Source organism: Amblyomma mixtum, chromosome 3, assembly GCF_055824585.1.
Source record: "Amblyomma mixtum isolate Tamu chromosome 3, ASM5582458v1, whole genome shotgun sequence".
Lineage (NCBI taxonomy): Eukaryota > Metazoa > Arthropoda > Arachnida > Ixodida > Ixodidae > Amblyomma > Amblyomma mixtum.
Window position 1 is genome coordinate 29,328,005 of NC_143014.1, and position 21,097 is coordinate 29,349,101.

The 21,097-nt window shown below is 50.4% G+C and overlaps 1 protein-coding gene across 1 annotated transcript; it reads right to left on the bottom strand.

Moving 5' to 3' along the window:
- Positions 1–1,043: 1,043 nt before the first annotated feature.
- LOC149349520 (uncharacterized) lies at positions 1,044–20,788 on the bottom strand. The gene is made up of 2 exons (XM_089578492.1): positions 20,392–20,788; positions 1,044–3,289 (listed from the first exon to the last, which is right to left on the bottom strand). The coding sequence occupies exons 1-2, from the start codon at positions 20,690–20,692 to the stop codon at positions 2,934–2,936; spliced, it is 657 nt and encodes a 218-aa protein (XP_089434618.1). The 5' UTR covers positions 20,693–20,788; the 3' UTR covers positions 1,044–2,933.
- Between the last annotated feature and the right edge of the window lie 309 nt (positions 20,789–21,097).

The following is a 21,097-nucleotide window of genomic DNA, read 5'->3' on the forward strand; positions in this document are numbered from 1 at the left end:
CCGGTGCACTTTTTGTTGTTGTTGAAAACATAATTGAAAAAAAGTGAAAGAAAATAAGAAAATGAAAGGTTGCAGAACGGGTGGTGTCCTCATTTCAGGACCCCAGTGGCTATCGCTGCCGCCCGGGCTTGTTTGATCAGCTGTTGCTGAATGGCGAGGTCCGAGCTGAGCAGAGTGGCCTCCCACTGCTCCGTTGTTGTAGGAAATTTTAGTTCCAATGGTTTTGGCCCAACGCACCCACTTGTAATGTGGGACGTTCTTCGCACCACGGGCAGGAGCCTTCGTAGCGGGCCGGGAAAATAGTGTGGTACTTATATGGATTAGGAAAGGTGTCGGTCTGGAGTTGCCTCCATTCGCCAGCTCAGATAGAGAGGGCCTCTTCTGAGCTCTCCTTCCTCCACGTTGTCACCCCTAGATACGACACCACATTCCTTCATGTACCAGAACTGCCACGGCCGCGCTTTGCATCAAGCGGCCGTGGAACTGCTGTCTCCTTGGAAGGTTGCTGAAAGGACTTCACCATTCAATAGAAAACATTCGACAACCCCACAAACTTACACCGAAGTGAACTGATGAATGTGACATAAACTTCATTGCTGCCACTGTTAAACACAGCTTACTGGCTGGCAAGGGCGTCCGCAGAACTTTTTCCAGGGTGGTGAACCCGATGGCCGGGTATGGGGGAGGCGGTAGGTTAGCACCAAAAATGAACTATTTGTGGTTTAAACTGCGCACATGAAACAAAAATTAGAAACAGCAGATTAGTGCTATGCTTGAAGAACAAACATTAGAATTTATTAATTAACAAAAAATTGAACTCAGTAAGCAAAATCCGATAAGTTAATATCACCTAAGCGTGCTAATCAAGCTATGTAGTTGTTTTCTACTAGTGCATAAATAATATCCGTAATTCCAGGGGGGGGGGGGGGTTGCCCCCCCCTTGCCCCCCCCTTCCGGACGCCCATGCTAGCTGGCTGGCTATCGTCTCGAAGGGCTATAGCTAAGGACTACAACACCGATGTGCAAAAAAAATGATTTTTACATACCAAAAATGAAGCCTTTTTATTGCCGCAAAACAATCTACAACCTAAAAAAAGCCTCGCGAAACACGCATGCAGCATTTCAAAGACTTCGGGGGCTATTTCATGTTAAACAAACGGCTAAACGGCCTCGAAAAATACACGCACAACATTTCAGTGACATACTTGTTTTGATGAAATATTAATTTATTCCAACTGTCAACTGGCAATAAAATATTCATTAACTGTATTAAGACGCAGTGACGGATGTATGGGCAACTCTTGAGAGATGTGGTTGGGATGGGCAGTCCTATTCGCACAATGTATTTCTTCGACTGTTTTTATGTGTGCAAAAAAAAAATGGGAGCCGATGCGATATTCCCTCAATAAATTTCACACTTGGACACCGAAAGGGGGAGGGGGGGAGGGGCAAGAAAAATCCGTCCTTGTTTATAATAGGCTGCAGGATTTAGCCAACAAGATCACTTCTATGCAAAACAAATGCCCGACACCCACCATCACCTTTGACAGCAATCTATACAAAAGCTAGCTATGCAGAATATTGCCAGAAGCGTGCATGCGCATAACGCAGGGTATTCGCAAGCGTGCAATTTACTTGCTATTCTTTCGGAGCGCAAACCTGTTGTGTACGCCTTTGCCCAACGACACAGTACTACGATGGGCATAGCTTCGCTGCGCTTCAAAAGTATAGTCGTCAATGAAAAGTGATTTTGTTCAAAAGCAACAGAGCAGATGCACTACACGCAACAATTTCACTTTCCAGATGCCTTGCAATATGCAATGCATCAGGAAGATAGCCGTCGCATACAGAGGTGGTAAAATTGCATTAAATTACAATGATATGTCTCAGAACTACTCAAAGAGAAACTGTCATGACGGTATCTTAACCCAACAGCTTATGTACCAAACAGCACGAATACAACCGTGCGCGAAAAACATGAGAAGCATTCAGATTCCAGAAAGCTCTTCCAAAATGGGCATATTTGAAATGACGACCTGCACACAAACATAGTAAGCTCTCGCTTTGGTCGTATGCCCAATGATCACAGCCAGCATGCCGGTAAGTAACGTAAATAAAAACGCAGGTTCAGCTTAAGAAGCGAAGTTCTTGAAACGTCCTCCACGTTGCATCAAGGTACACAGACAAAGGCCAGAATTCTCAACACACTTCGAAATGTAAAGATTTGCGCGCATACCTGACCGCACAAAAACGAAAAGCCGTCGGTCAGTGCAGGTATCACGATGAAAGGGGCGTAAGGTTCGGCTATTTCTGTCCAGGTCGCCGCCCAGGCGAACACATCATTTGGAGGAATGCGGCTGTCCTGTCCGCTGGCTTGAAGCCTCCTGATTGGCGCTCACGCGGCCTCTTCGTCAACAGAGGACGAAGGTGGTGCTGTTACATGAACACGCCACACATTCCTTGCTCGACAAATTCTGCTCCCGCCGTAGATTGTCCACGATGTTTATACGCGCTGCAGTCGCAAAGTTCGGAAAAGGCATCGACTGTGGTATACACCGGGCTCGGTACCAGGCCGTGATTGAATAAACCGGATTAATTGTTAACTCTGCCCATGTTTCATACAGTGTTCTGTACTACTACTATGTTGCTAACTGAGCATTCACAGCACTCATTTCGTGAGAAATGACGGTTTATATGCATGTGCTATTCCGTAAAATCAATGCATTCGCAAATGGACCACAGAAAGAAAAGGGAGTAATGCTGATAGTTTACAGGAGAAGATGATTTCAAACGCAGGTTTGATAAACCGATGAGCCCGCGATCGCGGACCAACACCGGAGAGCCAGCCAGTGAGGTAAGGTAAATTAAAGGGCAGTCGGAGGGGCGTCTTCGGCCAGCGATTCGACCCCTAGTTTCGACGGTGGTGAGGGTAATCAGATCAGGGACTGTCCCGCGGTGGCAGCGGCTATGATGGCGGCGTCCGGCGGCCTGCACCGGCAGTGGCTGGTGTCGCGTCGGATGGCGTGCGCGGTCCACTGGTGCCGGGTGAGTGCGTCGGTGCGCGTGTACCGGTGGCCGCAGCCGGGCTGGCTGCACACGTGCACGCGCTTGTGCGCCTCGTCCAGGTGCGTCTTACGGTGCTTGCTGAGGTGGTCCTTGCGGGCGAAGCGCTTGGCGCACACGTCGCACGCATGTGGCTTGTCACCGGTGTGGATGAGCCGGTGCCGCGTCAGTTCCTCGTTGCGCGCGAACGCCCGCTCGCACGCCTCGCACTTGTACGGCCTGTCTCCTGCGCAGGCGGGAACCGGGGAGAGGAATTAGGAAGTGTACAAAAACCCGAGCCGTCAACCGTGAGGCATCGTATTCGGGGGTATTGCGAGATGGGCTAGTTGGTGAGGTTCATCGTGACCTTCTCATAGCACAACAAAGGCGAAGTGTGCGTTTTGTCCTTTCATCGTATTGTGGTGTGTCGTCCTTTGTTTTGCTTTTGAAGCAAAACAAAGGACTGCAGCAGGTTCATATCACGGCGCGATCGAAAGCCACCGGTGCTCCAATGGTGCTGGCGCAAATACTTTCTGCCGGTGTCTGGACTAAAGCAGGGGACATATATGCGGAGAATTGTCCAGCGTGATACGCTGTGCGCCGCAAACGTTTCAGCGGCAAAGAGGAAGCAGGGGCACACGCAGCGCAAACACCGATATGTTCCGCTCAAGCTCCGCCCACAGCCGGTATCACCTCTGCGCAGCACTGTCTGAGCGCTGCTTGGCTCGGTGTACTTCAGGTTCGCATCGGAAAAGACAAAACAGCCATGTTATCAAAAAGATTACCCGCTACACTCGAGCAACGATAAAGCATGCCTACGCAAGTGCCCAGCTTTCCGCAACGGCGCCAACAGCGGGTGCGCCGGGCGACGAACTGCGTCGTTCCATTGGTTGCCCTGCTCGCCGCCAGGTCTAGCCTGTTCCGCATCGAAGCCGCAGCCGACGGCGCTTCTGAAGTGGTCAGCGCTGTAATAAAGGTACTACTCTTGTCTCCGCTTTACTGTGAATCCTATCTCATAATAAAATATAGATACGGCAGATTTCCGCAACGCCTTTAGCAGCAGCCGCCGCGGTGGCCAGCTGCTGACCCGTAAGACGCGTGTTCGGTCCCGGCCGTGGTGGTCGCATATCGATGGAGGCGAAACGCTAGAGGCCCGTGTACTGAGCGATGTCAGTGCTTGTTCCTTGTTCTCACTCCAGGGACTAGTGTTGGTGCCACACTTGTTTCGTTGTAGTCTGCTGTGCCACGGTACGAAAAGTTTCACCGTATGATGTACCATTTCTGGAGAGTTGTTAGTACAGTCACACGTTCAACGTGTGACATCTTTTTTTTTTGTTGTTGAGATCTAACGACTCCCCTACACAAAGCGTCACTTTCCATGTTTTCAACATTTTTTTTTCTAACCCCGGCTGACACAAGACCCCTTTCACTGTATATTTTCAATATCCTGTTCCTGCTTATTGATCAGTACCTCAGAGTCCTCTGATTTTCTTGCGTAATTTTTTTCCGCTGCGGCACTAAACATGCTTCCAGCCACAAGAACGCTATTTTGCCGCAGCCAACCAAAACAGGCGCCATTTACAGCGTACGCAACGTAGTGAGCGATGCGTACGCAGGCTTACTGCGCACGCCTAACTAAAACTGTCTATAAAAAAATTGGTGCGGTTTAGCTCTGGTTAAACCTGGTTGGTTGCGAAAGCAATGCAATGCAGAAGCAGTAGAGCAACTAGATTCAGATATAGAGTCTTCGTCGGTGACTTCCATGGCGAGACTCCTCGAGGAGCGCGGCACGACCGCCTCCAGGAGGACACAGGGGCGCAATAAAAGACACGGACAGAGAAGTAGACAGGGACGAGGGACGACCGCCTCCTCCTGGCTGCGGTGGAGAGAGCAAGCTGACGTCCCGCGTAGCCATAGCAACGAAGAGGCTGACGTCACACCATCTGTTAGGCGCGGCGGCGGCTCCTTGAGGAGCAGGGGGGTCCACGGACCACGAGACGAGCGGTTAGACCTGGCCTAGTATTGCTTTCGCAATTAAAAGCTTCAAATGCTGTGCAGTGGACTGCCACGAAAAGCCGAGACCTTTTGCGTTGCTGCCGAAAAGCGGTACCGACACGCGGACCCCTCGGGTTTGGAGAGGGGCGTGGGCGACGAAAGGCAGATGTCCCAGAGCACGAACATGGAAGGGGAAGCGCGGCCCCGTCATGGTGACAGTACCGTTTTTGTTGCCGGTGTGTTGTTGGGCTGTAACCATGTGCGGAAATGCTTAAGGACTTCGTGGAATTCAACCCCGTGGGCACCGGCGAGCCATTGGTTCGTTCAACAGAAACTGCGATTGATTCCAAGAAGCTCATTTCCGATTGGTTATTAAAAGGGTCTCCAGAATGCTGGGCAAACTGATTTAAGGAGCCATTCTGGCATCATCCGAAAGGGGACTCGGAAGGAAAAGACTCGACTCGGCTCTGTTTGTAGTAACTGAGGAGCTAGAGCAGAAAGGATCAAGATTGGCTCCGGCTCGAAGAATGAGGGACCACTGTCTGTGCGCCAGCTATGTAGGTAAGTCAGGCTGACAGGGTTATTTATTTATTTATTTATTATACCCTCAGGGTACAAATGTACATTATAGAGGGGAGGGGCGGATGCAGAGGCATACACAATTTACACAAAAAAGTTATTAGTAAAAAATATACACAATCTCTGTAAAACCAGTACAAAAACGAAAGTAAGCATACAAAAAGAATGAAAAAGAACAAAGGTACAAAGAGTAAACTACGACATCAGTAACGGTGTTAATAAATACAGAAAAATATGGCAAGGAAAACAAATAATAAACAAGGAATGCAGTTCCTAATAAACAAACAGTCGTATTGGGAATATGAACACCATCTATGAACGCCATGATGATGATATGAGGACTAGCTATGAAAAGAAACTGTGTAATGCTGATTTAAAGTTCTCAATTTCAGATATACTTGTTAGTGATGCTGGTAGGTTATTCCAGTCATTGCTTGTCCGAGGAATAAACGAGTATGAATATGCAAGCGTATTTGAGTGTGGAATATGTACCTTTTTGCTGTGGTCACGGCGAGTTGAAATGTATGACGGTGGTAGCGCAAGGTTGTGTTATGGTGGTATATTTTGTGAAAGAGAGACAGGCGAGATAGCTTTCTTCGTGTCGATAAAAGTGGTAGTTGTAAGTAGGTTTTCATATTAGTAACACTAGCGGTCCTTTGGTAGTTGTTTAAGATAAACCGGGCTGAGCGATTTTGTATTGCCTCAAGAGAATGTATGAGTGTTACGTGACCGGGATCCCAGACAGATGACGCGTATTCAAGTTGTGGACGAATGTAAGTTGTGTACAATACTAATTTTAATGATGATGGTGCGAGGCGGAAATTACGGCGTATATATCCAAGGGTGCTACTGGCTTTAGAAGTGATATAATTGACATGCGATTTCCAGGGTTGCGTGAGGACCGAATCTCCGGCCTGATGCTCCTGATCGTTCTTGATGATAACGGCCGCCCTGATCGATACGTGTAAATAAGTTGTACCGAGATGTGCTAAGAAGTACGTCTACGCCTCCCTCCTGCACAGATCCTACCCTTTCCCATCGACCGAGCTGCGAGGGAGCGGGACAGCCAGCACCGCCCTTGCCGTGCATGGGTGGTATCAACAGTATCCACAACTGTCCGTCTGATTGGACGTCAATCTTCGAACTATTTCCCCAGACAGGGACCTGGGGAATCCGTGAGCTATTTAACGGGTGCTGTTTTGTGGACTTCAGTGCACTCCCGTTGACGAAGAAGTTCTCTTACACTGAGAGTCCCTCTCAGTTACCCTTTTTGTAAATAATGTAAATATTCCTGTATAAACTTCTCCTTCCTTGTTGTTTTCTTCGTAACCCCGTCTCCCGCCTTCCTCGTCCCTTCTCCGGCCCGACCACGCTACCTCGATCCTAATAAGAGCCAGCGGCATATGTGTTGGTGCACTGCACGGGCTCGGGCCAGCCCGAAAGACTGGGCCGGGACAAGATCTGTTTTGCCGGGCCTGGGCTGGGCCCGGAACTGAAGTTGCGGGTCCGGGCCGGGCTCGGGCTTAAAGCGGCGGACCCGAGCCAGGCATGGGTTCGTACAGAAACGTCTGGTGTCCGACTGTTCATTCACTATTGCAGAGTGAAGTACAAAACTGCGGCATTGGAGCAGCGACACGGATGAGCTATGGGTTACAGTACGCGCTGAGAAAAAAACTAAGCTTTATTCATTGAATTATTTATTTCCTTATTTCTACGCCGCGGTGGCTTAGTGTGATTACTGAGCCGGGGAACCAGGGTTTGCTCCTTGCCTCGGCGGCCGCATTTCTATTTAGGCGGGAAGCATGACAGCCATGTACTTTGTAGTATCATTACCCAGGTGGTCGAAATGATCCGGAGCCCTCTGCTTCAGTATCTCTCACAGCCTGACTCCCCTTGGGCCCTTAAGCCCCCAAAACGTAGCTTTTATTCGATAGCTATATTTTTCTCATGTGAGAAAATTCACAAACTAAAGCGCGGTTGATTTTCTTTTTGATCAGCTGACCGGAACGTCTCGTAAATGAAATAGCCACAAAAGCTTGCGAGAGTTTGTAAATTTCATCTCATAACCACATCTATCCCTCCTCGCTTCTTCAGCCTGGTTGTCATGACAAGTGTTTTGCCTTGTACATTATCGCGTGGTTCGCGCGTTATCTTCTTCTCCACCAGTAAGAGAAAAAATTCAACCGATCTGAATTGGTCATGATCGTTCGTAATCCCAAAACATACCTATACAGAAATAAATGTTTGGTGCGCTAATAGTCTTCAAACACCGTGAAATACTCAAGCCTTTTAGCTTTTCGTTTCTGCTGAAAGGCGACCAGTTCGGCTATGAGTTCAACCTGTGAGATCGCGTTCACTAAAAAAAATGTCATTCCACTGCTTGCTAGGCAGCTTTAATGTTTATACTTCGCGGGCGGCAAGATATAACTGATTAAAATCATGGGGGAATGCAAAGTAGTCTATTACGCGCGTATGCAGCCCTTTTTGATTGGCTCTTAGAACTTCCGAGTTTATCATTGCGCACCTACACGAGATCACTCTCCAATAGACGGGCCTGGCGAGCACTACTTTTAATCACTCCCTTCTGGGTTAAAAAGAACCAACTTTCTGCAAGCCACACTGTAGTTTCAGAACTTTTGTCGGCCAGTTTCTTATCGGTATAGTAGCAGTCTGCTTGCTCAGAGTGAGCAGTATACCTAAAGCGTTACTGTGAAACGGGCCGGGCCGGGCCCGGGCTGGGCTTCACTCCGGGATTCACGGGCCGGGCCGGGCTCGCTAGAGCGCTAATTTAGCGGGCCTGGGCCGGGCCCGGGCTTGAAGCCGTGGGCCTGGGCCGGGCTCGGGCTTCAGGTCTCGGGCCCGGGCCGGGCTTGGGCCTCAGATTGAGGCCCGTGCAGTGCTCTAATATATGTCTCCAACACATCACGCTGAATTTGGTCTTGCTCCAGTGAAGCGCATTTTTTTATTGCGAAAGCAATACTGCTTGCACTTTTCTGCCATCGATGGTCGTGGCGCCTCCTTACACAGCGGCGCGTCACGTGACCGTGTGGCGTCACGACAGACCGAGAGACGGGGCCCCAGCTTGCGCCATCGATGGCAGAGGTACAACATTACACGCCGGCTGCGCCGCTGCCGAGAGAGGGCGCTCGCTAGAGCGGGATAGAGCGGAGCATTAAACGACAGGTTAAAAACGCGGAAGTTAAAAATTGGATGAATTCAATGGAAAAGAAACATAGTGTAGAACTATATCGATTCTGGAAAAGGCAGATCAGGAAAGAATTTTTCTATGATAACTCAAGAGGCAGTGCCCTACTTTTTGAAGCTAGATCAGGGTGTCTTAGAACGCGCAGCTACAAAAAGAAATTTAACGAAGCAGATGACACATGTGCAGTGTGTGGTAGATCTGTGGAAACAATTGAACACCTCATAATCAAATGTGATGGTATCCATCCGGATGTCGATGCAGGCACAGTCACTCTTTCTGAGGCCCTAGGGTTTAAAGATAACAATGGTCATCTAAATAAATCTGCAGTGGAAGTCAGCAAAAAGCGATTGGAGGATTGGTGGCTGAAAAGCAGAGATGTGGCATAAGGTTAGAATAGTAGGAAACCGTAGGCAAAGTTGATGGAGAATCTTAATGAGAATTGCCAACACAGTAAACAAAAAAAATAATAAATAAAGAAAAGCTGAGCATGGTGGCAATTGCCACCACCCCGTTTCAAAGGGGGCGCTCCTATCCATCCATCCATCCATCCATCCATCCATAAAACGGGGGGGCGGGGGGGGGGGGGGGCTGCGGCTGCGCTCCTCTCAGTGCGCTATGTCGGATGATGTGTACAAGGCGAGGCTGGAACGATCTGCTGCGGCCAAGCGACGGCGCCGAAGAAACAGACGAAGAACGGGAAGAACGGCTAGCTAAACAACGTGCGTATGTAGCAGCCTGGCGAGCACGCCGGTCAACATCGCTTGATGCGGGTGCATCTACAAGTGCAGGGCCAAGTTTAATGAGTGGTGTTTATCTTTCCTCATATCTTTCAACTCTCTTCTATCTGCACGTGGCAGCGGTGGTGGCTCGGTGGCTCGGCTCGGAGTCAGTAGGCAGGCCCGTGCACTTTCCTTTTCATCCTTCTCTCAGTCGCAACCAACCAACCGTCGGCACAGAGCGGCGGTAGACACGGCGGATGCGAGCTGAAGAAACGGATGAAGTTGCTTTCGCAATTTCCGGGGTTAACCAAGCTGAGCCTCTGCCAATTTTTTTAGTCGGGAAAATGCTTGTGGCACTTAACAAAAGCCTTCGCGAAATCCGCCATTAGGCACTTTCTCACCACAATAGTGGGATTGAAGCTTGTTGCTCATCTTAAGGCGTCAAAGCCGGCTGAATAATCCACACAGGCATTCTCCCACTCGCTAATAGCGACTCTGCACAACGATCTGGTGGATGATCCGAGAGCTCGTTCTATATTTAGATCGTCAGCCCTTATTAGCTCGCTCCTCAGTTTCGCGCCGTCGTCGTCCGCAGCGCCGCCTGCGAACCAAGGCTGAAAATGGAGACAGGAAATCCCCCTCCGCTTTTAGGGGAGATGGTGGACAGAGAAAGTGGGAGAGAACGTGGGGGTGGCAGGTTGGAAAGTGGGGAGAAAAATCTCCCTCTCCATAAAGACAGAGAGGGCCTTGTGGCTTGGGCGTCCGCCTCGGCTGCGGGAGGTGGTTGGCTCGAACCCCACCGAAACCCACTGCAGAATATCACTGCAGTCTTGGGCAAGTCCGGATTCCCCTCCAGCTGTCTGCCTTCGCGAGATTAGAAATGCAGCATATCTGGGAAAAATACTTTGCTGTCACACCACAGCTAACGCTCGAACATTCGCGTTACCACTCGTAACAGTTCTGTGACTTTTTATTTTCTTGAAGCTCAGCTCAAGCCGCGGGACGACCTGCCTGTGTGCACGACTACAGTTCCGGGTACAATGTGTGCAGCACGCGAACGCACTCTGCGAAGCAGCCGAGCGCAAAGCCAGCAGTAAAAGAATTGAGATCGGGGCGATAACAGATAGGGTTGGGCCAGGACAGATGGAGCAGAGGTGCAGGAGAGTGCGTGAAACGCGTCAGCGGGCGTGTGCGTGGGTGTTGTCGCCGAGATTGTGGAAAACCTGTTGCCCTCGCCGTCTTTACTCAGCCGACCGTCACCGTTGCTGTCACGCGTCGGGTCGGCGCCGGCTGGGCGAGGGGGTTATCAGCTTCCCAATGGGGGAGCGAAAGTAGCGACGGGAGCGCACGTGGACGGGAGTGCCGTAGACCGAGTCCAGGCAGCCGAGGCACTTCTAGGGATCCTTCTTTACATGAACCGAATAGCTTCGGGTCGAGTCGGGGGTACGGTTGAGCAAGGTCACCCCAACTCGACGGCTGCGTGTTTACATGAACTCGATTTTAGCGAGTCGAGGCCGGTTCAACTTCAGCGACACCAAGCTTCGAACAGCGCAATGCGAGCGAGCAGTGGCAGCCTCCTAGATCGCGGCACACACTGCTGTCTCGGGGGCGCGACGGCACAAGCAAAACACAGGTTCACATTTATGCCCTCCCCTCCTGCTGAAAGGCTGGTTCACATGCAAGCGACTGATCGAATCCTGCGGTTGAGCGGCTCGTCACAGCGAAAAATTTCGAACTTGATGGAACCTCGCCGCTCCACTGGAGCCTCTCGAGCCGCCGCGACGACTCAAAACAAGTTTTTTGCGCCGCAGTGGCAGGATTCGCTTGCGCTTCTTCGACTCGACAGCGTTAACAAGCACATAGGGCCAGAGTCGAGTTGAGCCAACCTACCCCTTGCGGCGGAGTTGACTGGACCCGAACTCTCTGCTATCGACCGGACTCGGTGCGCGTTTACATGAACCCAGTAACCGATTTTCGACCCGATAACTCGACTCAACCCGGCTATGACCTGGCCCTGTCGGGTTCATGTAAACAACGCTGAAGTCTCTTCTGGATATGGCAAGCGCCTCCCGTGGCAGGCGCACGGGGAGACCCTTCGCACCGCGCTATCGGGCTACTGGTCCCGGGCAGCGAAGCAAGCGGAACAAACGTGCAGTACGCTATCGCCGCCTCCCCCAGAAAATGCGCGGGGATGGCTCATACCCAGCATTTCTCGATGAAAGCATTTTTGAACGGGAAAGAGTTTATGAACGCAAATTTCCCATATATTGTAAGATTTCACTATAACAATCCATCCATCCATCCATCCGTCCGTCCGTCCGATCGATCGATCGATCGATCGATCGATCGATCAATCGATCAATCAATCAATCAATCAATCAATCAATCAATCAATCAGTCAGTCAGTCAGTCAGTCAGTCATTTCCTTTGTGCTGGTGCAGTTTTGGGGTGCTGCACCAACACCACCTAGACGGCTGCACTTACCTCGCTGTTGGGAGGGCAGTGCGAGGAGGACAGTGGAAAGCAACGAGAGGGCGACGGCACGGAAGGGCTTACTACAAGTTGGACGAGCAGACTTTTTCTCATACTATTTTATGTTTTACTTTGTTTTGGGCCCGGCAACTATTTTGGAGGCGCACTCTTAAAGGTGCACTGAAGAGGAATCTGAACTCGTCTTTATGCCGCGGGAACTCAATCTGCCCGTTCCGAGCATTCTTAGAAACCTCGATTTATTGCCCTGTGTGGCTGATTTTCCTAATTAAATCGAATAAACGTCCGGCTCCCGCCTTTCTTTTTAATTCTCCCTCGTACGGTGGGCGGAGTCGACCAACGCGTGGAGTGCCTTTCAGCCAGTCCCGCGGCGGCTTGCCGCTCTGCCATCGGCGGAGTAATACGTAGTAGTCCGTAGAAGCAAATAGTCCGCGCGTATTTTTATTTCTGCGGGCTTATTTTGCGGCTATATTATCTGCGAATGAAACTATTTATTCACGGAAACCTAAAAAACAAAATAAAGCGAAAGCAAAGCCTCCACGGAGCTGGCTGCAAGGCACTCCACGCGTTGGTCGACTCCGCCCACCGTACGAGGGAGAATTAAAAAAAAAAAGGCGGGAGCCGGACGTTAATTCGATTTAATTAGGAAAATCAGCCACACAGGGCAATAAATCGCAGTTTCTAAGAATGCTCAGAACGTGTAGATCGAGTTCCCGCGGCAAAAAGACGAGTTCAGATTCCTCTTCAGTGCACCTTTAAGGGTTGTACTTATGAAAGCGCACTAGACTGCGCAGTGTGCAACCCGCGCGCCTGTTTTTCGCTTGAGAAGCCTGCGCCGTCCGCGGACGAGGCGGAGCCAGTGACGCCTGGCCACGTGGTACTGTGTCCGTGCTCGTACGAAATCGGTTTCGTACGTCGTGTGGATGGCGAGCGAAGGCGCTGCATCGGCGGAGTGGGAGCGGGGCGGAGAACAAACCCCATATCTCGACAAGATAAGTGCGCTGACTGCAGCACAATATTGTCTCTTACAGCCTCAGTGCTCTCTGGATTTCCGCATATACACTGCGGGTTGCTGAATGGAAACAGGCCACCAACCACCGCGGGTTCGGGCTTCGCGCGAGCCAAGGGCCCCGATCAGCCGTCACCACACACCCTGGGACACCGTTGCAGCGCACTCAACCTCCGCTGGGAGGAGAGCGATTCGCCGCAAAGAAATAGGCCTCCAAGTTCACAAAGGAGACGTTTATTCACGTCGTCCTTCAGCAGATACACAAACACTGAATAGTCACCCCGTCCCGGGGGCGCGCGAGGAGCAAGGCTCCGCTGTGCGCACGAAGCGACTAGAGTAATGCGCGCCGCTAGCACGCCGCTGCAGGAGAATGTCCCCGCGGCAGTGCTGTGATCTCTCTCTCGTGTCGACCGTTGGGCCGGTTGCGAGAGAGAGTGGGCAATCAACGCAAGGTACGCCTGTCGGAGGTCGCTGGACCCCGCTGGACAGGCTCGAGCCGCTGCGGGCGAGCTCGAGTATGCACTGGTCCGAACGGCAAAGGCCGGCACGGACAAAACAGTAGCGTACGCACCTTACGCTGTCTCCGAGGGATCTCTCTCTGGGCTCCGCTCGGACGGTCGCGCGGTGCGCGGCCGCCCAAGCGGGTCCCGAAATCCCGCCAAAAGGTACCAATGGCAAAGACCGTTGGGGAGCCGGGGCGGAGCTGTGGCCAAATGACAGTGATTAGTCACTTAGCCGCCTCTCCACCGCCTGAGGCGGGAGCAAGGGAAAGAGGAGAAACAACGCGGGAAGCCGGCAACAGCCGCGCAAAGGCAACGGCGGAAAGCCAGGATTCCCACAACACGTAGCTTGTCAGTGCCAGCTTTTCTTTTCGCTCTCTCTCTCATTTGTTCTTTCTTTCATTATTTTTTGCCTCCTATCATCGTCCTCGAGGCTGACGGGAAAAGGTTCAGTGAATGCGCAAAGACAATTGTAGTTAGGGAGCAATTACTCTTTGGCGTCCTCCCAAGCACAGCCATATTGCTACAAACGAAAGCTATACAGCTTCCACTGAAACGTCGTACTTAAAGAAAAATTCGTCCTGGTCCGGGGTTCGAACCCAGGCCTTCGCTTCACCGGAGCAGTCGCTCTACCAGCTGAGCTAATCTGGACGGCTAGCATAGTGTAGGGCAAGAGTGAATTGATCAATATGGGAACAGTGTGGGACTCCCCTAAACATTTCACCAACAGTGTTCTCACTTCGCGTTCTTCCCACTTCGCGACCTGAGAGTACCTGCCAAATACACTCCACCTCATTCTTGTTCTCCTTTAACTGTCTCACTCTCGAGGTCCCGACCTTGAGTCACTGCCTTAAAAAGATATATTCATTTACCACTTCAAATTATGTCAGTGCCCATCGTAAACAGCCGTTCCCCGCCTGAGACTATTGAAGATTACTTTAGTTTCCTCTACATTAATTTTTATATCCACCGTTGTTTGCGTGTCTAGGTCCTAAATCATGCTCTGGAATCAGTCCCCTGAGTTACTGAGTATGGTAATATGAGAAGCAGATGGAAGGTTACTGAAATATTCTCTGTTAACCTTTCCCAATCCAGTAAAAGCGCAGATATCGCGACTGCATGCCTGACATCCTTCCTGGTGGGGATTTATCACTTTCACCCTAGAGGACTGTCGTCGCTGTGCAGCCGCCATATATGTTCTTCATGTACAGTCATGGATAAAAGTTAGCGCAATGACGTCACGGGACGTTCGCCGCTACATTCTTGACTTAGAGCATGGCAAGTCAGAAATATATTTTTGTTCTGTGAATCCGTGTCCCGCAAAATTTACTCCATGTACTGTACGTATGCCTCTTCTACACCTTGGTAACAATGCTTGCCTTGATGCAGAGGTTTTGAGAGAGATGCTTTCTCTTAATCTGCGAAGGCTGTATACGGGGATTGGTTATGTTCTGCGCATTTCACACCTGGCGATTTTTCTATTTGCAGTACTTATAAGGCTTTTTTTTTTACATCCCCGTTCGTTGCAGGCGGGATGTCCCATTCCTCCCCATAAATAGGCTGCCACATTCAAGACCGCGAACTTCTCTCTTTATTAGGCGGCAGCGGCCCTCTGCTGTAGATTAACGTTCCCTTCCGTTTGCCGCTCCTCCTCAGAAAAGGAAAGCTGCACAGCTTCATTGCCCTCGCTGACTAATCGGGCCAAATTTCAACTACATTTTCACTGGGAGCCAAGCACTCAATCAGGGAAAGCCTTCAGTGTTTGAGCTAGAGTCACGCTGACACAAACCGCTGCAGTCCACCTCCCTGACCAGTTCACAATGACCTGAATAGCTGGCATGTGGCCCTCATTGTACTGCAACCTTCAGCACGCGTCTCTGCGCCGCTAGAATTTGGCCAAGGTCAGAGCGCGCGGCTACAAGTGCGCCGCATGGCAGACCACACACCGATGATATGCACGAGCTACGCGTAATTCACTGAACTTCGGTTCCACGTGAGGCTGGATTTCTGTTTACAGAGGCAGAAAGGAGAAAATAACTTGTTTACGTGAATGAGCTGCCACACGATGATTAAATTTGATTGGTTTGAATTTACGTACCAAATCAACATAGCTAGCTAATGAGGTACGGAGCAGTGGAGTGCTCTGTATTCATTTTGATCACGTGTGCTTCTTTAACATCCGCTGACACCACAGTGCCGGGATCAAAACCGCAACCTTTGAGCAGCCGAACGCCACAGCTATTTGCGCCAGGGTGGGTGTGATTAAATTTGCAGAAACTAGTTCGTCTGGAAACACGTTGCACCGACAACTCCAAAGCAGAGAACATCAAACTCATATGAGAAGAAACGCGCAATTTCTTCGAGCAGGCATCTCAGTGACTCATTGCGCATGCGCACAGAAATCATATAAAAGCAAACAGCGGCGCTAAGGTCTCCCTATTCATAATGTTTGAGCGCCACGAAGATGACATAGACAGAGAAGAAAACGAATATACAAAGCGCTAGTCTCTTGTTCCTGGAAATCTCAATCTTGAAAATCGCTAAGATCTATTCCATTAAGATTTGTACGCTACATCAGCATTTAAATGGGGGCTCATGACACGCGTTGCTGGGCGGAGATTAGGAATACCTGGAAACCGCAGTGTACGGGAAAAAGAGCGAAAGCTCGGGAGCAGCTGAATACGCCACGAATACGCCTACATTGTAGTAAAATGGGAGCAATCTGTCAACAGCTTACTGCCTTTTAACACTTTTCTGTTTAGAGTGCATGGTTTCTCCTAATTAACGTATGCCAGAGCCGAGGGCCGGCTAAAGATTCCGGAACCCGAAGTCATTTTAACTTGCTCTGAAATTTGAGCACACAGGCATTATTACACCTCGCCTCCATCGAAACGACGCCTGTGCGGCAGCATTTCGATGGAGGCGCTCAGTAACAGAACTCCTACGGAATCACCGCGGTAGGAGTATTTTTGATCGTCTGCCACTTGGCTGACACAAATCGCCCTAGAGAAATTATTGTGGCAGGAGGTTCCATAAGCGATACGCATTTAAAAAAAAATGCGACCTTGACAACTAATGTTCGGGGACTTTTTAAAGGTACCGAAGAACAGCTGCGGCTACAAATGCCCCAACTTACCTCAATTTGAAACAGATGTTTTTACTAGGCCGTGGTAAGGAACAACCTTTCTGTCAAGCCCCGACTGCAACTGAAGGCCTGACTCCCTCACGCATAATTCTAATCGCGAACCCAGCATGCTATGTAATGTCTACAGTAATAAGTCCCTATTCTTCCTAAGCCAACAACAGAAGCATATTTCGCCCAATACCTGCGTAATTACCACCATGAAGTATTTACTCGGCTAGACAAATGGATGCCTTTAGAAAATAATCTTGGTGTACGGATATATAAAACAAAGTGATCGCCCGAAGCGCAATACCAATTTTAAATCCTACCAGCTAGACATATGATTAGCCCCAATACCCCTGCATGCGGCTCTGCAAGAATGTTTGCGCAAGGTTAAAAAGCACGCGCACACGACACTGAACGGGAGAACTACGCCTCGCTTTGACAAGCGTACAGAGCGTTTTTCTTTTGCGTCTTAGACGCTATATGCGTTAGTTACAGGTTGGCTTAGCGCTAGACAATCGAGGACAAGAGAAGGGCATAGGACGAGCGCTAACTTGCAACTGAAGGAAACGGAAGCAAAATTACGAGCTCGAGGAACTGAAAGCGCATGCCCAGCTATAGCCACTGATTAAGACGAGTGGGCAGGATTGAACTTTAGCAAAGCGGAGTTTTGGGCCAGTTGGTGATCCATGATTTCATGGTGATTCACGGTTATTCATGATCATGATTCATGATCAGTTGTGGCAATCAAAGCGCTGGTAAAGCAGACTGCTGCTATCCGCATGAGACGGCAGCTTTGTGATGTGCGGCCCCGGCGGGGCCGCATTCCGAAACCTCGCCGTGGCCTCGGTGCGAGATAAGGAATACCGTTTTGTTCAGAAGGGTCTAATGCCCTTCGCACTGCTGCCTGCAAAACCTAGAGGTGCAACGAAAAACCTCACTTATTATCAGCACCGTTCTCTTTTGAACAAAGCCGTCATAGAATCGTATCAGACAGGAGCTTGGTAGCTCTATATCCAAGTGACTCTACGTACCTCACGCTCCTGCGATACTTGCCACGAATTAGTCGTATTTTATTTTGTCTCCCGAGTGAGAGATTTTTCCACGAACGCAAAGATGGTGGTTCTTTAGCAGCCAGTTATACCAACAAGGTTTCAAGAAACCAGCATCGCAAAACATTTGCATCAAACAATTGCATCAGAATGCCAGTACGTTCTCCTACCTCAGCAAAGGAACAGTTTTTTCCAGAAACTTTAATTCAGTGCTACGTTTTTATAAGACAACCGCATACAGCGACAGCCCCGCCGCGGTGGCTCAGTGGTTACGGCGCTCGGCTGCTGACCCGAAAGACGCGGGTTCGATCCCGGCCGTGGCGGCCGAATTTCGATGAAGGCAAAATTCTAGAGGCCCGTGTGCTGTGCGATGTCAGTGTACGTTAAAGAACACCAGGTGGTCGAAATTTCCGGAGTCCTTCACTACGGCGTCCCTCATAGCCTGGGTCGCTTTGGGTTGTTAAACCCCAATAAACCAAAACCATAGAGCGACAATACAGGACGGGCGCTGTCATGTCTGTGTGCTCGTCTAAAAAAGTAGCGCTGAATTACTATTCTAGAAAATATGCATCACCAACTAACCCAGCAACATATTTTGTTCAGCAAAGGAACAGACTCAAAACCGTTCAGTAATAATTTCGTGTCTTCTGAAACTTATCCTTGAGCCTTGAAAACTATCAGCGACAAATAAAATGGTCAGTGTAGGGACGTCTGTTATGTTTCAAAGGGCTAGATTGTCCACACGCGCCAGTCGCCGCTACAGACGATGATCTGCCACAGGGTAACCATGAGGGCTAGTTGGTGTGGATGAAACATAATGAAGGTTGGCTGAAGGAGCGGGCGTTAGGTTACGTTCTACATGGGTGTTTTGGGTTCCTGACGCGCATGCGTTGTTTGGTTACATGCGTAGGCTATCTGTGTACTTCTTCTTGTGTCCCCGTTTTCGTTGCTGGTTACGTTATGATAGATGACTTGTTGAAACATTTCGTTTTTTTTTTTTTTGGGGGGGGGGGGGGGAGGAATCATGGCAAATAACGTTGTGGTTTAGGAAAGTTGGTTATGCGCTGATTAACACTTGGCATACACGGGACGGGACGTCTGTGCTTGTTCTTGTCATTACGTTCTCGTGTCATCAAGTGTTCATCACGTGTTCTTGTCATCATGTCCCGTCCTGTGTATACATTAAAATGTCAGTCAATGGTGAATAAATCTGTGCGCCGTGAGCGTTGGGTTTTTAGTGATTTAGCTAGACAACAAATGAATGGATTTACCTCTGCATTCATAAAATTTCATGGAAAGATTAATAAAAACTTATGTGGGTGTTGCATGAAAGTCTGCCAACTGGAACACATATCAGCCGCTGCAAGCACCAAGAAATTTGTCATCTCATTGCCCAAAGTATAAACTAAACACCAAGCCAAGCATACCGACAATTTTTGCACATTCATTAAGCGAGCAAAAGCGCAGTTTTCATTACGTATGTAAATGCGATAGCAACCGGATACGCAGAGCTGTCTACACACTTCTGCACATATCCAAGCGCAGCTGCCTACTGCCGCCACGCGCCTGCACCGGTCCACGAGGTGCGTGACGTAACACACCGCGCCGACCAATCAGCGATGCCCAGGCCAAGCTGCCACGCTCGCTTCCACACCAGCGGCACGTGAAGGGGTCTCGTGACGCTGCACCCCGCGCCAGCCAATCAGCGATGCTGCAGCGGACACCGGACGCCGGCTTTTCGTGCCGACGAGGCTTCTACGCTATCACATAAAAATGTCCAGCAGAGTTCGATTCGTGTAGAGCTCTGCGATCGTCTTGTTCGCGCCTTTTCCAATGTTTACTTCCTTGTCGAGGTTCCCCTTATAGCGATGCACAGGTACAGAAGGAAGAAGCTGGAAAAAATTGCATAGGTGAGATTGGTGATGGTGATGGATTTTTATGGCGCAAAGGCATCTGTGGTCAAAGAGCGCCATGGAACAAGGTATTTTGTTCAACTCAAGGTGGGGTCAGTGACCCATTTCCCAAGCATTTCACCCTAATTAAGCTGAGCACCATACCAAGGGAAAGCTTGGGGATCGGCACTGGGGATCGAACGCCGCACCTCCTGCATGCGAGACGGATGCTCAGACCACTGGGCCACCGCTGCGGTGGGGAAGAATGGTGCTGTGCCACAACAACGCGCGGAACACCATGATGAGGGCAAATATCGCTCGCTGACTACAGAACGCTGAGAGCAACGAACTGTAAATTTTATCGGCCCTCCGTTCATGATTGCTGCGCTGCAGCGGCGTGTGAGCTAGACGCAGAGAGAAGCTTATGCCAGTGTTTGAATGGTGAGAAAATGCGTGTGCGACTGACCAAACCAAGGCGCAAGCGAACTGGCCCCGCCAAAAGTTTAAGAGCAACGTGCTGCTGGCAATAGAAGTTAAATTTTCCGAAGCTCGGTGTAGTCTAAATGCTAATGTTCAGTCGCAGAAGCCTTGTTAAATTTGTCGCAACAGAACTGATGTTTCATGCACGCTTCCAGAATGGTATGGACACCGGCTCTGAAGCGTCGCCAAATGCGCTGAAAAGCACGGAAACTCTCACTCGTTCCGCTCATTTAATAACAAATACTCAAATAGTCCAGTGCCGACACTGCGACAGCGTCCGGATTTTGGGAGAAACGCGTACCTGTGTGGACGCGGATGTGGCCCACCAGCTGTCCGTTGTTGAGGAAGGACACGCCGCAGTAGGAGCACTGGAGGCGCTTGACCCTGACCGGTCGAAAGGCCGAGTTTGGCGACGGGGCCAGGGCCACGGGTCGGCGCCGGCGGCTGTCCGCTGCTTCGGGGCGCCGCAGCGCCTCCTTCCCGGCGCTGTGGAGGCGCGAGTCCGCGCTCGGCAGGTCGGGAGCGAAAGGCCTCCAGAAGACCTCCGCGGCGGCGCGCGGCGCAAGTGATGTCGAGCCTAGTGGCAGGGCCCCCCCTTCCATGGACGGTACGCATCGGCGCTGCGGCCGAAGCGCTGTGCCGCAGAGCGACAACCCCTTCCAGATTATGCTTTATGGAGGCTTATTTCGGGGCGTCAAGCCAAGCCCACGAGCGCCCGATAGAGTCCCTTTCTTCTTTAACGAGTGTTTCCAGGCTTGATAAGGGAACAATGAGCGAGTTATCTCGCGGCTCGAGTGGCATCCCCACGTAAAACAAGAGGCCTCGCTCCCCCACCGCCAGCGTCGTCATATCGACACTGCATTGATTGGCAGTAATCTCAAACTCGCGGAACTGCCGTGCGCCGGAGAGCAGAGATGCCGACGGCATAGACAATCGACACTTCCTGGCGGCACTTTCAGGCGAAAAGCCGGCCCCGGCTGCACTATCACTGAGCGAGATATAATCTC